We start from the raw sequence: 14,975 nt of genomic DNA, 5'->3' as shown, positions 1-14,975 counted from the left end.
TTCAATCACATGTTGAGGTTTGTACATTGCCTAGTCTATTTATAGATCAAACAAAAACAGTAGACTTGATTAATGGTTTAGTTTTTTTTTTTACAAACTTTTTCCAAGGTGCATAACAATGGTAATATGAGTTTCTAACTTCACAGGTGAGAACATCTAGAAAATTAGATGTGTAGTAATAGTAGCATTGTCCCTCATGAAATAAAATCAAAGAGTGGGCATCAGAAAAACCTTATTGACGTTATTAGTCAGGTAACGTGACATATTGGGAAGCAAAGGATAATGACATGTCCCCATGGACCAGACTAGGAAGGATGCAAACAAAAACATTGCAGAAAAGTGTATATTGAGGGGGACATCTTGTGGTAGAATAAAGAAATGCTCTCAACTTCGTTTTTTCACCCTCAACTTCATACATTTCAACATTCATTTTAGGTAGTGAAATTTAGTTGTGTACCAACAAATTATTGTTAACCATTAATGCCCAACTTTGTTAGAGAGGAACCATGATCATCTCATTTGCACATAGTAGACTATGACCCTGGCCTTCCAGTAGGTCATGTGTATGCAGGTATATTGCTCTCTGCTAGCCATCCATGGAAGTGTTGTTTAAATGTTTAAGCTCTTTACTTGGAGGCGTTTCTGACACATAAGAATGCAAACTATTGAAAAAGCGTGTAAACCTATTGCAGACAATTTCATTGACCTATGGCTACATTCATTGACCTACTAAAACCTGACAACCAAATGTAAACTCTTAGTTGATTGAACAAAAATAAGAATGAAATACTAATAACAGCTTTCATACCATGTATATGTGCAAAAGTACCATACGACACAGATTATAAACAACTACACCATCCACCAATGATAAAGTACTTAGAGTCTATCATCAGCCACAGGAAAGGCAGATGAAATCAGATGCACACTTTGATGTCCAGATGAGATGTGCTCTTGGCGAACTCCTTCAGCTTCCTGACTCCCTCTTTCGACAACTTGTTGTCAAACATCCTGAGCAAAGAGACAAAGTCACAATGAAATGTCAACATATGTAAAAGACTATCTTGTTCAAATAGCAGGGAATTGAGCAGATAACAGTATCAATGCTGAGTAAGCTAAATTACAAATGTTAAGGTTGCAGACGCATTCCTCCAGATTAGAATTGGAATGCCTCAATGTTTTATAAGAAATGTATTAATTACAGCATATACAGTACATGGTGTGTCACTGTGTGTGTGTGTGTGGTGTGTGTGTGTACTGCTCACCAGAGCTGTTCCAGAGTGGTATTCTCAGTCAGGGCTTCCAGGAGGAGTAATGCTCCCTTATCAGTAATCTGATTGTCACGGAGCCTGAGGAACACAAAAACAAGTCTGTTGCTTATATTGTTTTACTTGACCAAAAGCCTATGGCCGAGGGTCAATCCAAGACAGATTAACAACCTTGGTACAGCAATAGTGCACATCTGCGTTTGTTTGAACCAAGGCCTTATTCTTGTAATTACCTAGTGTGAACTGACATGAGAATATGAGAGAACTTGAACGCAGATGTGTAAATAGGCTGTTTTTAACCACAAAGTATGATATCTTTCATAGCGGTGCTTTCTCATCTTCACCTGATATCTTTAAGTGTATGATTGGTCCGCAGTAGATCCGCCAGACAGCCTGCTCCCACATCGCCAATGTGATTGATGGCCATCCTTAAACCATGGAATGATGGTAGACAATGATTGGTGAGAGACTGCTTTATAATGAGTTTTATTGACTACCTGTAGCCTATCAGAGCATTGATATCCTGTGTTACCTGAGGTCGACCACTGTGTGGTTGTCTTTCAGTCCATCTGTAAGCACCTTGAGTCCCTTACAACCCAGTCCTGTTCCCACCACCCTGGAACCAGAACAATTACACAGGGTGATGTTCATTAGGGCATGCCATGGAAAACGTTTTAAACCGCTTTGCAACAGAAAAGGAAAATTAGCGTTTTTTTATTGTACCATGTAGTCCATGTAGTCCTTCCAAGGTGGTGATGTCATTTATCCCATCCAACTATTCTCTCTGCATCAATTAGCCCTTATACTGTACTCACCACAGTCTCTCGACACGGCAGTCTGGGCTCTGCATGGCACAGGCTAACACACCTGCCCCCTCTGGACCCAGTGGATTCTGCGCTAGCCTTTATTAGGAAAGAATACAGGAGATAAATTCACAGGGTTTTCATTCTCATGTATCAAGAAACAAATACAGTTGGAGAAAAAATAAACATAACTTCCTTTTTGTGTTTGGAATAAGCCTGATTTAAGGTGTTACACATGACTTATCCCACCTGAGGGTGCTGAAGAGAGGGAGTACAGGCAGCAGTCTGCGCAGGCCCTCTGCGTCCAGCCCCTGGGCCTCCAGATTCAGATCCTGCAGGTCTGGGGTCAGCTGCAGCAGGAAGGCCAGCTCGCTCCAGTCCCTCTTGGCTGGGCCAGACTGGTCTGACACCTGTTGTTGGGCCAGGACCTGCAGCCAGCCTTGTAGACGCTGGGCCAGGCCTGGGTCCTGGGCCTCGTACAGGCAGTGGCACACGTTGACCTTCCTCTCTGGACTCAGTCTGCCACATTGGAGCTGGGAGTGGAGCAGGCTCAGAAGAAAGGGAGGGGTGGGAGGAGGAGAGGGCACGGGCAGAGAGGAGGAGGGAGATGGGAGTATTTGTGATCTGCCTCGGAATAGTCCATCCAGGATGACACGGGTTTGAGGTACCAATAAGCCAGATACAAATCTACCCAAGGAGATGAATCCAAAATAATGTACAATTAAGGGAGGGAGAAAAATAAGTTAACAAAGAGACATTTTCTGAATGTTAATATGGGATGAAGTGAATGAGAAAACACAACACTACTTTTGCCTATATATTTGTATGTACACATTATTTGACCTACCTGCAGAAGAGGTCCATGTGACCAGACTGATGGTGTCCACCCCAGGAGAAAGCCTTCTTGACATATCTGCGCAGGAGCCGTCTGGGCCTCAGCAGCTTATCAGCAGTGGAGGTTAACACTTTGTGCAGGGCGACTGGAAACAGGGCTACACCAACGGCTGACTTGAGCTCCGAGAATGGGTCTGAGCCGGAGAGGGCCTGCAGGACGTAGTACAGAGCAGCCAGGAACTCCTGTACACTAGTGTGGATGAAGTGGAAGCTCCTCTGGCAGGTGAGCGAGGCCCGGTCCTCTCGGAGGATCTCCACCAGGAAGGTCTTGGACAGCCCACTACAGTCCAGGGAGAAAGAGCTCAGATCAGCCTGGTCGAAGAGGAAGCGTCGCTCCAGCAAGCCCTTGAAGGCAAGGGCTCCCAGGTCTCTCAGCATGGGTCGCATCTCCTGTAGGACCCGCGGGGCCTCCTGGAGACACTGCGGGCTGCAGCCTTCCTGACTGTGGCCCTCTCCGTGGAACACCAGGATGGACTTGAGAAAGCAACAGTAGATCTCTGTGATGGTGATGGGCTTGACATGGCCGCTCATTAACATCACCCTGGGAACAGTGGAGGAGAAAGTGGAAAGGGTTGGAGTGGCTTCTTCAGCCCTGTTGTTGGAGGTGGAGGTATCACTGGAGCCTGCTGGCATTGTCCTAACTGTATTGGGCAGAGTGGTGGTGGTGACTTGGCTAAGGCAGCAGGGGGCTCTATCACGCAGGGCAGTGGAGACGATCCAGCAGAAGGCTGGTATACGACACATGAGCTGGAGGGGCTGGTAGGAGGAAACGTAGCCCCACATGGCAGAGGCCACCAGGGGAGAGTTGCAGCTCTGCTCAAAGTAGTGCCTCTGCTGGTCTTTAGAGAAGCCCAGGATGCTGTAGAGCTGGGTCACCAGCAGGGGAGGGACCTTGGAGACGGCGTGGGGCCGCGATGTGACCAGGATGGAGATACCGGGGAGGAGGTGACCCTTGATCAAGTTCACCACCATCTCCCCCATGCCCAGCTTCCGCTCTGAGTCCGAGCACTTGGGGCTCCGCTCAAATTCCAGGGGGAAGCGGAACTCATCGAGCCCGTCCAAGATGAGTAGGATCCGGCCAGGTTGGGAGTCAATGACCCAGGGAAGGACAGGTTTGAGGTGGCTGTAGTGCACCAGGAGAAGCTCCTGCAGGCTCTGAGGCTCACTGAGCAGATTGAGCTCTCTGAAGGATAGGGACAGGACTATCTTCTGGGATCCGGAGTCCTTTGCCCATTCATGAACCAGCCGTCTCACCACCGTGGTCTTCCCACTGCCGGCCACCCCGGAGAGCAGACTCACGTCCTCTCCTGGAACAGACAGCAGACTCTGGCAGACATCTTGAAAGGTACAGACCTGGTCCTGGCTCCGGAAGGCATCACCCACCATGGCTACCTCGTGCTGGTGGTACTGCAGGGGAACAGTGTAGCCCACGCACCTGGACAATGTGATATCTATAAAGGAACAAGACTCATCACTACTCTCTGAACTACTACACCTAATAGTCTTGATACTAAGGTAATCAACAGGACTGTGCTGCCTGCCTAATATGTCCTTGTGCTTCCTCAAGTGCTCCTGCATGTTGGTTGGACCAGAGCCATTGCTGCTGGTTCCAGAGCCCTCAGGTGGGATAGCAGTTAGCATAGACTCAGACTCCTTGTTGGCTCTCTGTGACTGTAGAACATGAAAGAATGCTCGACAGGCTTCTTCTCCACGCCCGTGTAACACATCCAGCAGATTCCTCATGGAGTCCCTCACTCCCAGGTGACCTCCTCCTCTCACCAGGCTGAGGTCCTCCTCAGTAAGAGCCCCAACCTGGTAAAGAAGCTCCTGGAGGTGGGTGACATTTTGGCTCCAGCTCTCCACCAGTTGCACACGATGCTCTTGTAGGGATATACTGCATGGCCCCACCGCCATTGTGGGGACTGGGGAGACTCACTCTTGCAGTGACTGGTTTAACAGAATATATTTGTCTATTGTCCACTTATTCAATAACACACAAGACTCACAAGCGAAGTGGTTTGAATATGGAAGTGGTTTTAATAAGTGGGTGAAGCTCTTCTTTCCCTTTCCTTTTCATAAATTGAGGAATTGTTTTCAGCATAAAAAGGCACAATACAGATCCACATGGCCTAAAACAGGAAATATCATTAAGAATTTCAATTATTATGACTTCAAAACTTGATGTAAGCCTAAAAAGAATCATGTGACATTGTAGCTTAGGCTATAAAACAAACTTGTCAACTATAAATGTTGCTGTATGTTATTGAATTGTATGTTATTCTACTCTAATTATTAAGTCAACATAAGTAGAAAATAAATAGCATAAATATATTTGTTTATGATGTGATATTGGGCTTCCCAAAACACAGCAAAATTCCATAATAACCTACGACGCCACTAAGATCACAAGATAACGTATAACATGTGTAATTACATGATTATTACAAAAAAAGGCATGGCATCAGTGACATTAAGGTGGCACAAAGTGTAAAACGAATGTAAAAATATGTAATGTAAAATATACAAATAAAGAGTCCAAATATAAATATAGAACGATTACTAAAAAGCAACTTACCCCTCCCTTTTGAAAGTGAAACTAACAAGGAAAGACTTGAAAACTTTCCTAAATGATGAACCACTGATATAGCTAGCCTATAAGTGAACATTGATTGACTGCCGATGGCACATTTATAAATAACAGTTCAAAAATATTATTAAAGCCTGGTGTGTTGGTTTTTATACACCGATAGAGCAGAGAGACTATTCAAACTCAAGACTAGAAATTATGTCAAGTTCCTCATCACATCAAAGGATTGCATCACTTCGTACAGTCCCTTGAGATCCAAATCCCATTTCAACATGTTGCAAGATGGTACGTTTCGGCTGCTCTGGCTTGGGACTATAAAGACTGCACAGTAGAAATCAGTAGGCCTAACTTTACTTGCATAATCTAGTTAGGGTACATTTCTGATGTGCCAGAAAAGTCTGCATATTCTGTCAAGAGTTTGGATTTAATCAAAACATTGAACTCCTGATTAAGTTTCTATCAAATACACTTAAAGGGATAGTTCACCCAAATTAGAAAATTACATTAGTTTCCTTACCCTGTAAGCAGTCTCGGGACAACGTATGACAGCAAGCTATGCTTTGGTTGTGTACCTGGTCACTGTTTAAAAAAATTGAACTTCTTAGCATTTGAGGCACAATCCAATGCAAGTAACTGGTACCCATATTAGCAAAACTAACTCATGGATTGCTGTTATACCTTGTCCATTGACTGCTTACATGGTAAGGAAACCAATATGTCATTTTGTAATTTGGATGAACTATCCCATTTAAAATGCACCAAATTATCAAGGAAGTAAGTTTGTAATGAAGGACCCAGACAGAATCAATAAGTTTATTTTGACATTTTAGTATTTTATCTTTAGTGTGTTGGTCTAATTCTACATGTTTGTGCATACAGTAATTCAGGACTGAACTTGTGTATTGTAAGTTATTAAAGATAGGGAGACAGGCTTTACAGAGAATCTTCTATGACATTTTAAAGGAGGAATCAGATTTTTGGTTGTATATATACTTTTTTTACTCTGGAATAAGTGACATTGTCAAGGAGGTATTTGTCACCGAATTTCATACAAAATTGGCTGTATTTCTATTAAACTCAAGGCACATTAGCAACAAAGTTTTTGAAAAAGACAAAATGCATGTTACACTTTTACAAATCCTCACTTGGCTCAAATGTCTTATTAGTGCATAGAACACAAGTCTGGTCCCAGATCTGTTTGTGCTGTCTGGCATTGGAATTGGCAAGCGAGTACAAACAGATCTGGGACCAGGCTAACCAAACACATCTCCAACCAGGAAAATAACACTTTAATTGACATATAACCATTCAAAAGACAATTAACAGACATTGCATCCACTACTGCTTCTTTGTCTAGTGTCAGTGCTGTAGCAGACCTTTATTTAGGCATATGCACCTGTCTTACCGATCATTCATTTGGGTTGTCATCTGTACACAATTCAGAGGCTGGGTCACAGAGGGAGAAGGATGGGAGGGGCACTCAAGAGGCTATGCGAAGAAGAAGCAGCACAGAAATGTGAAGAGCGAAACGTAGCTCAGAAAGTCACAGCTGGGGAGAGGTGCGTAGATTCAACCTATGCACTGTAGTGTCACACCCGTGGGTCATACCAATAGACCTCTGGTTTGTCACAAAGATTGATAAGTGTTCCTAAGGATGTTACCGTTGATCCATGTGCTTTCTGTGAAGAACACCCTTGGCTATGAGTATATCCTATGATGTAGGTATTAAACACCAGGAAAATACTTAACTGCACTTGAATGCTGTGCATAGGGCCTCATCGCTCTTGAAGACCTGGGTTTGGAAGTGCCAATCAAAACAATAACCGCATGTTGAGAGGGCTATGCTGTATGTTGTCGAGACGCCAGTATCCGCTTGGCTGTATTATAGCCTAACACTGTGAAAATGCTATATCAATCTTTAGTGCATTCGTCTTTAGCATTGTCCCCGTCACAAAGCTAGCACCCAAATCCTCATCAGGAAAGGAAATGGTAAATGTGGTAAAATAAGTCATGCACGTTGTTCTGACTACTACTATATCCTGATGAGCTGCTACACATAACCAGAGTATGGAAATGGCAGCCTGGGAACTTGACACAATGGAAAGCAAATGGATCATAACATGTTTCCAAAAACCTTTTACTCTACAGGTTTAACTTGGAAGTGAAATGTGTGTGTGTGTGTACACAGCATGCTTTTGTCTTTCTCTGAAGTATTTTTTGTAGGCCATCCTGAGCGTATACGAGACATATCTGTCTCTAACAACAGTGGACTCAACGTCATCCCCAAAGTGTCATTGTTTAATTGGTGTATCGACATAAATAATCCATTAACAATAACTTAGTAAAGGAGAAAGGCACCATTGTTGGGAACAAACAAGCGATAAATGGAAAGACAAAACGGTTTTCTATTCTCCCCCCTATTTTCATTCTCACACCTTTTTCATAATTTCTTTCTCACTTTCTTCATCTCTTATATATTGTAAAGACTATTCACTATGGTGTTTCCATTATAAATCTATTATAAAATCTAATTTCAACATTCTGCTCACCAAAATGCTTTGGTTTACACTTTCATTTGGGCTACATGGCATCTACATCAAAGAACGATTTAGTGATCTATGGCACAGACCAAATTCTGACCACATTCTGGACAGTATGCTCTGGGTCAAAGGTCACACACCCACATGACTTCTCTGTTGATATCCTTCGGTTTCAAAAACCTCAAGAGTATTGTGTCCGAGTCGAAACAAGTTTGAAAAAAATAACTTTTCTTATGAACTTCTCTACCAAACTCCCTGCTCCTCGATAGTTTATAACAAACCTAGCCTACATACCATCAGCCATGTACTGCATCTCAACCTTAACAAAAGCTTCTTCCCCAAACAGTTAACAGAGAAGTATCAGAGAGGGTGTGAAGTCTACACTGCTGAACAGAGAAAATATTGTGAAAAAAGAATGACAGAAAGAAAAAGCAAAGGAGACCCAATACACCCTCATTGATTGCTTGGTTATGTTCCCAAATTAAGCAAGACAGGCATAAGTAGTGCAGGAAAAAATGCACCAAAACATTGTTATTCCTTGGCTTCATATATAAAATCATGATATTCAAATAACAAGTATTAATCCCAAAAATATATAAAACATAAATATCAATTAGTTTCGCTGGACTTTTTCTCAATAGGAAGCACATGCCGTTCGTGTAGCGAGAGCTGGCATTTGATTGGCTTAGGCAGAGCCTGGTCTGCGGTTGTGATTGGTGAATAGGAGCGTATTCCAGGAAGGACTTCCTTGGCGTGGTCAGATGATCAGTCATTGCTATCATCTTGAGTTCAGTCGAGGGGCAGTCTAAAACAGTTCAGGGAAGACAGAGGTAACCATTACAAAGAAGTTATCTTAAACAATCAATCAGTGATTGATTCAAGTTATCTTAACAATGTAAACATGCAGAACAAATGGTCTCTACCTGAGATAAATGGGACATTGATTTTCATTGTAGGTGTAACAGGGGGCGTTAACAAAACAATCATGTCCTACACTACGTTGTATACTTCACACAACAACAACCAGCTTAAAAAGTCAAGTACAGTTGGCTTATATACATACTAGTGCAGGACTCCAATAATGAATCAATCAACACCGACTCCAATCATGCAGTATTGATGTTCCAACCTACTGTATTAGTCCTGTAGGGGAGGACTGATGCTTTATATCCCTCCGTTATTCCGACTCACCACTGAGAGGTGGCCATTCTTCGCCTTGGCAACCAGCAGCTCAGAGCCAGAGGTGAAGTCTATGATCCCTTCTTTACCTTGGCCCATCGTGAAAGTTATACTGGGAGAGAGAAAGACAGAGATGAGGTGCAGTTCATCTACAGCCCCCCCCCCCCCCCCCCCCCCCGAAATCAAATGAAACTGATCAGACTGCAGATGGTGATGTATCACTGGTGTCTATGAATTCAGGTCCTGACACCTGATGGTAGTATTCCATGTGAGCTCCTTTAACCCCTTGACGAACCTGTGCGTCAAGAGCGTGTTCTATATTTATATTAATCAAATCTGAACTGTAAATGTTAGGAACGTACAGCTATTTTGAAATGAAAGCTGACGTTCCGCTGATTAACACGGTATATGGCTTATCTAGTTCCCGGGTATCTGTGTCAGGGCAACAACTCACCTTCCCTGGTTGATGTTGATGCTGTTGACCTTGTCAGCACAGATGGCCACTTTGGTCAGGGTCTCGATGATGTGGTCACTCTGTAGCACCACATCTCCCTACAGACCAGAGGAGACAGGAGAGGAGTTACAGAGCTACATCGTCACTACTAGCCGGTCCCAGGTCGATTTGTGTTTGGGGTGACAATGTCAATATGTGCTGGCAAGACAGCACAAACAGATCTGGGATCAGGTTACTTCACCTAACAGGCATCGGTTAAGTATGGAATAACCAGTGTGTAATGGGGTTATGACCATGTAAGATAGAGCTGAGGTCAGCCTCACCTTCTGTTTTTTGTCTTCAGTGGGCACATGCAGTACGAAGACGCCATCACTGAGAGAGCTGACTGAAATGCCTGAGGACAAGACAGACAGACAGGGAAGAGAAATGGTCAATGGGAGAACTATGAGCATCACTCAGACCAATTCAGTATGGCCTCTGTAAGGACCCCAGAAAACAACTTCATTGAATTTAATGCTATTGACCCCCAACCCATCCTCTCCTCCGAACCCTGTGACCGCTGACCTTTGAGGGCGGCGTAGTCGATGCGCTGCTTGAGCTTGGCCTCCTCTACGATGACGGCACTGTTGGAGGTGAGAAGCAGCTGCCTTGGTCGCGCCTTGTAGCCATTCCTGTCGTACTTGGTCACTGGGACTGCATACTGAGGAGTGTGAAGGGGACATGATTAGTGGGGGTTGTAATATATCTTGAAGGATTTTGTATTTTATTGGACAGAGGAAAGACAGTGGGAAAGATACACAGAAGGTGTGTCAAAGGCAGTGGGCTGGATTCAAACATGTGAGCAGTAGGCAGCAGCACTAAATAGGCTAGACCAGCCATGATCAGAGTTAAGAATCAATAACACATTAAGATACTGTATTGACTATATATTAAGACATATCCAACCTTACATCAATCCCAAGTAGAGAATTGAATGGCCACATTAACACTCTAGTACTGTACTAACCTTCATCTTCTCACTGCCAAGTGACTGCAACACCTTGGGGTTAATCTCCTCTCCATCTGAGAAGAGAGAGAGGCACAGGAAGAACGTTAGGTGTGTGTGTGTGTATAATGTGTGTGCACGCGAGTGCATGCATGCGCGTGTGTGTGTCTGTGTCTGTGTTAATCGAGGCACTTACTGAGTCTTGTGCCCACAAAGAGCTTTGGGACACTTTGGGGGTAGTTGTCCTTCTTGTTTTTGAAGATCTCACTGGCCACCATTTTCTGCTCCAACTTCATTGACAGACAGAGAGAGAACGGACAAACACAGTTTGGAGAAAAGTTATATTGGTGAAGTAGGTGAAGACCACTCCACATTGACAGTCTTTAAAGTTCTGAACTCTGCAGATTGATGAAGAGCTATGAATACATTTGAAAGATATCAAATGTACTACTATACTATCGTATCCTGTTTACCTGGTGTTTCCACTCTGGGTTGATCCTCTTGCAGTAGCCCCACACCATGTTCTGCATGTACAGTTTACGTAGCCGTTCCGACGCCTATTGGACGGAGAATGACTTGTCACGTACCATTTTAACTACTCAAACATGTCATCAATAAAAATGCCTTAATTCAGACAATTTCATTGTAGCCTACATCAGTGGTTCCCAAACTGTTGGGCGCGAGGGGTCGGCGGGGGGGGGGGGGCTACCCCCCCAAAAGAAAATATGTATATTAGTCCTGCTTTCAACTTACTCTTGAAAGTTGTAAGGTGCAATTTAGAAATTGGGTAGTGCACCATCAGTTTTCCTCTTGTCATATCAGTCATTGCAGACCTTAGAGAGCTATTTATAACTTGTAAGAAATATCCAGATCAACTAGCCCATGTCAGCTAGCGTTTTTTAGCTAAGTTCTTAGCCCATGGATTTTGTTGTAATGTTTGAGTCAGTCAAATATCACATGAATATACATTAGACATGGCAAAATGTATAGAATGGCAAGAAATAACCATTAAACCTGCTAAATGTTCTCTCCACCAACAAGAGGAGTGTGAACAGTTTGTGTCATGAAGATTGCTTGTCCCCAGAGAAAGACGTGGTACACGCAAGGGGGACGCGGGATGTTCCCCAAAGCAGGAAGTAGGGCCTGAGTGCAACTTTACACAGTGTCTTGTGTAAAGTTGCGTTACCTCGATGAGGGCGGTTGGTGGCGTGGGCCAGCTCTTGTCCAGGACTGACTTGGGGAGGTTCCTGCGCAGCTTCATTAGGAAGGAGTAGCGCACATAATCCAGGAAGTACTCATTCTCAGGACAACGCTCATTATGGCGGTAGATGAAGCCCTTGATGAACCTGAGCGACAGACAGACAGAGACAGACAGAGACACATGAATCAACAAATTGATAAGAACTTCTATACATCCACACAAATACCATAGGTGTCCAAAACATGTGTGGATATTGTCTAGGTAAATGCTTCCCACAAGTTTCTCCATATGAATAGAACCTGTATAACTTCAGTAAACCAAGGGAGCCCATTGAGCCGAAAGCAGTGTCACAATAGGCAGTGGTGGATAAAGTACCCAATTTTCATACCGGAGTAAAAGTAAGAAGATACTTTAATAGAAAATGACTCAAGTAAAAGTCACCCAGTAAAATACTACTTGAGTAAAAGTCAAAAAGTATTTGGTTTTAAATGTACTTAAATATCAAAAGTAAAAGTATAAATAACTTAAAATGTCTTATATTAAGCAAACCACATGACATGATTGTCTTCTTTTTATTTTATTTACAGATAGCCAGGGTCACAGTTCAAACTCAGACATAATTTACAAACGAAGAATGTGGGTTTAGTGAGTCTACCAGATCAGAGGCAGTAGGGATGACCAGGGTCAATTTTCCTGCCCTGCTAAGCATTCAAAATGTAACGAGTACTTTTGGGTGTCAGGGAAAATGTAAGGAGTAAAAAGTACATTATTTTCTTTAGGAATGTAGCTGAGTAAAAGTGAAAGTTGTCAAAAATATAAATAGTCAAGTAGAGTACAGACACCCCAAAAAACAACTTTAGTACTTAAAAGTATTTTTACCTAAGTACTTTACACCACTGACAATAGGGCAATCTAATGAATATTCATGAACCTTCTTTCAACATCTGAGTTAAATAAATCTCATGTCCAGAAGAGCCCCACCTGCGGATGGTGTTGGCGGCCTCCCTTCTACGTCGTGCCCTCCTACAGGCCAGGATGCCCTTCCACCACGCTTGGACCACCACCGCTGGAAAGGGACGCACAATTTAGGAATCTACTTATTATTTAACAAAGTTCATTGAGATCCATTGAAGAGAGCATCGAGACCTAGGCCCGTATGTATCAAGTGTCTCAGACAAGCAGTGCAGATTTAGGATCAGGTCCCTTCTGTCAAAACAATCTTATTCGTTGCGATCGGAAAAAAACACCCGCAAAACTGATAGGAAGTCAGCACTCCTACTCTGAGACGCTTAACACAACATCCATCGGCCAACTGAACAAGACAAGCGTAATCGAATAGATATGCACGGTGAATATAGAGGAACTAAATGCTTGATGACACATGGGTCTATAGACGTAGGGGAGAAGAGAAGCCCTCCTACCTGATGATCTGAGTTTGCGGTATTTGGTCTTCTGGCTGTAGCCCTTCCAGGATGCCTGCAGTTTGCTGGCTGAAGAGAGAGAGAGAGAGAGACAAAAGATGTTCCGAGTGTTCAGATACTCTACTTACTGTATCTTCGAGGAGAGACTACAGTCCAGACAGACTGCAGGGGATGAGCGTCAAGTAAGACCATGTGATACGTGACTCTCTCTCACCAAGGCTGTGTTTCCTCGTTTCTAGCGCGTCCTCCGTGGCGAACAGAGTCTTTGGAAAACGGATGAAGATTTTGGATCTGGAAAGCAAACGGAGCTCCACTAAGCTGTGCCTTTGTACAACACACAGGGGCAGTCAGAGCGTGTTCAGCACCGGGGGGGATTTAGTTCAGCCCTGACAAAATAATTGACTTTGGTCACTTAAGCCTTTCCCAGAGAGTAGACACAGTTATGGGATTAGATCAACACTAAGTGGGCACTGAACTCGTTAGGGAGATGGGATGTAGATAAACAAATGGGAGATACATGTACTGTAGTTAACTAGAATGAACACGTGTGTGTGTGTGTGTGTGTGCGTGCGTGCGTGCGTGTGTGTCTGCATCTGTGTGTTTGCGTGCCGCCTTGACTGTTGTCACTGGATAAGGGTCTCACCTGCCCAGCTTGTACTCCTCAGGTTTGTAACCCAGGTGTTTGACCAGTGTGGAGACTCCGTCAGCCAGCTTGCCCTGCCAGCTAGGCCAGGTCTCCGGGCACAGGGACTTATACCTGCCAGGGACGGACAAAACAATACACACAGACACTGGTATATTATATGAAAAATATTTAATTTAGGTTATATCACTAACTTTGAACAGTTGTGGTGATTGACTAATCACTTGCAGGTGTACTGATTTTCTAACATAATTCATGAATTTGCCATTGAATAAACCTATAATGTCAGGGAACGACATTCAAGTCTGATAGAGGCAGCTCCGAGCCATAGTCACCTCTGGAGGAAGGTCTCATAGTGGCGGCGGTAGGCAAAGCCAGCTCTCCTCACGCGCAGGTTCTCCATCAGACCCAGGTACTTCACCTGATGCCTGATGAGAACCTCGTCGAACCGTCCTGAGAGAGAGAGAGAAGCCACAGCCTGAGTTAGTACATAACTGGTGAGATTGCAATACATTGTTATTGACGTTTTCCGTTTGTTGAATGGTTTGTTGTTACAGTTGTTAGCATACTGGAGCAGTAACGCGTGATGCTTATGCAAATAAAAAGCACACAATTGATCCGACTTATTCCCAGAAAAGTAGACAATGGACAATAAGGAAGGTAGGAGTGAGGAGAAAAACAGCAACAGTAGGAAAGACAGAAGGCCATCTATTGACAAAGGGCAGCTCCATATACTGAGAAACACAGTGTGAAGTACAGTGCTGCCATTGATGTTACTGAACGCAATCAAAACGCATGGTCAGATTTAAGAATCGTAGACACGAGACAGACAATATGTTAGAAAAAATGATATAGAACTGGCACAGAAAAACTGAGTGTGATAGCAGAGTTAACGACTAGGAGACCATTTCACAGTTTTAAAGCTAATTTCCTGCAATTCTACACATTTTGTCATTGGACAGAGAAAATTTGCAGTTTCAAAGCTACATTTCCTGCAATG

At 43.6% G+C, this 14,975-nt stretch overlaps 2 protein-coding genes across 5 annotated transcripts in view; both read right to left on the bottom strand.

The window, feature by feature from the left end:
- Positions 1-18: 18 nt before the first annotated feature.
- si:dkey-118k5.3 (protein NLRC3) lies at positions 19-6,249 on the bottom strand. Its single transcript, XM_055879765.1, has 7 exons — positions 2,919-6,249; positions 2,321-2,758; positions 2,084-2,170; positions 1,801-1,884; positions 1,613-1,696; positions 1,266-1,349; positions 19-1,011 (listed from the first exon to the last, which is right to left on the bottom strand). Exons 1-7 carry the CDS (start codon positions 4,877-4,879, stop codon positions 918-920), a joined length of 2,832 nt encoding a protein of 943 aa, XP_055735740.1. The 5' UTR covers positions 4,880-6,249; the 3' UTR covers positions 19-917.
- A 1,587-nt stretch (positions 6,250-7,836) lies between these two features.
- LOC129821973 (unconventional myosin-Ic-like) overlaps positions 7,837-14,975 on the bottom strand; it is a 57,697-nt gene continuing 50,558 nt past the window's right edge. For 3 of the 4 annotated variants that reach the window (XM_055879761.1, XM_055879764.1, XM_055879763.1), the window contains exons 19-32: positions 14,311-14,428; positions 13,976-14,089; positions 13,547-13,623; positions 13,333-13,401; positions 12,893-12,977; positions 11,897-12,056; positions 11,184-11,267; positions 10,907-11,000; positions 10,732-10,787; positions 10,290-10,425; positions 10,049-10,119; positions 9,726-9,823; positions 9,226-9,383; positions 7,837-8,897 (exon numbers count right to left, since the gene is read on the bottom strand). In XM_055879761.1, coding sequence (XP_055735736.1) covers positions 9,257-9,383; positions 9,726-9,823; positions 10,049-10,119; positions 10,290-10,425; positions 10,732-10,787; positions 10,907-11,000; positions 11,184-11,267; positions 11,897-12,056; positions 12,893-12,977; positions 13,333-13,401; positions 13,547-13,623; positions 13,976-14,089; positions 14,311-14,428 — 1,289 coding nt within the window. In that variant the 3' untranslated portion in view covers positions 7,837-8,897; positions 9,226-9,256. The remainder of the gene's footprint in view (positions 8,898-9,225; positions 9,384-9,725; positions 9,824-10,048; positions 10,120-10,289; positions 10,426-10,731; positions 10,788-10,906; positions 11,001-11,183; positions 11,268-11,896; positions 12,057-12,892; positions 12,978-13,332; positions 13,402-13,546; positions 13,624-13,975; positions 14,090-14,310; positions 14,429-14,975) is intronic. The other variant, XM_055879762.1, reaches the window with a different exon arrangement.

This window comes from Salvelinus fontinalis, chromosome 24, assembly GCF_029448725.1.
Source record: "Salvelinus fontinalis isolate EN_2023a chromosome 24, ASM2944872v1, whole genome shotgun sequence".
In the NCBI taxonomy this organism is placed as follows: Eukaryota; Metazoa; Chordata; class Actinopteri; order Salmoniformes; family Salmonidae; genus Salvelinus; species Salvelinus fontinalis.
This window is presented reverse-complemented; position numbering and strand designations above follow the sequence as displayed.

What these genes read in the sequence shown, in the direction of transcription:
- si:dkey-118k5.3 (XM_055879765.1), bottom strand. Translation starts at nt 4,879, where the DNA reads ATGGCGGTGGGGCCATGCAGTATATCCCTACAAGAGCATCGTGTGCAA. An exon ending in TGCCGTGTCGAGAGACTGTG is followed by an intron (nt 1,885 to 2,083) that starts GTGAGTACAGTA and finishes TTCTGGTTCCAG; the next exon opens with GGTGGTGGGAACAGGACTGG. An exon ending in ACCACTCTGGAACAGCTCTG is followed by an intron (nt 1,012 to 1,265) that starts GTGAGCAGTACA and finishes CTCTTTGCTCAG; the next exon opens with GATGTTTGACAACAAGTTGT.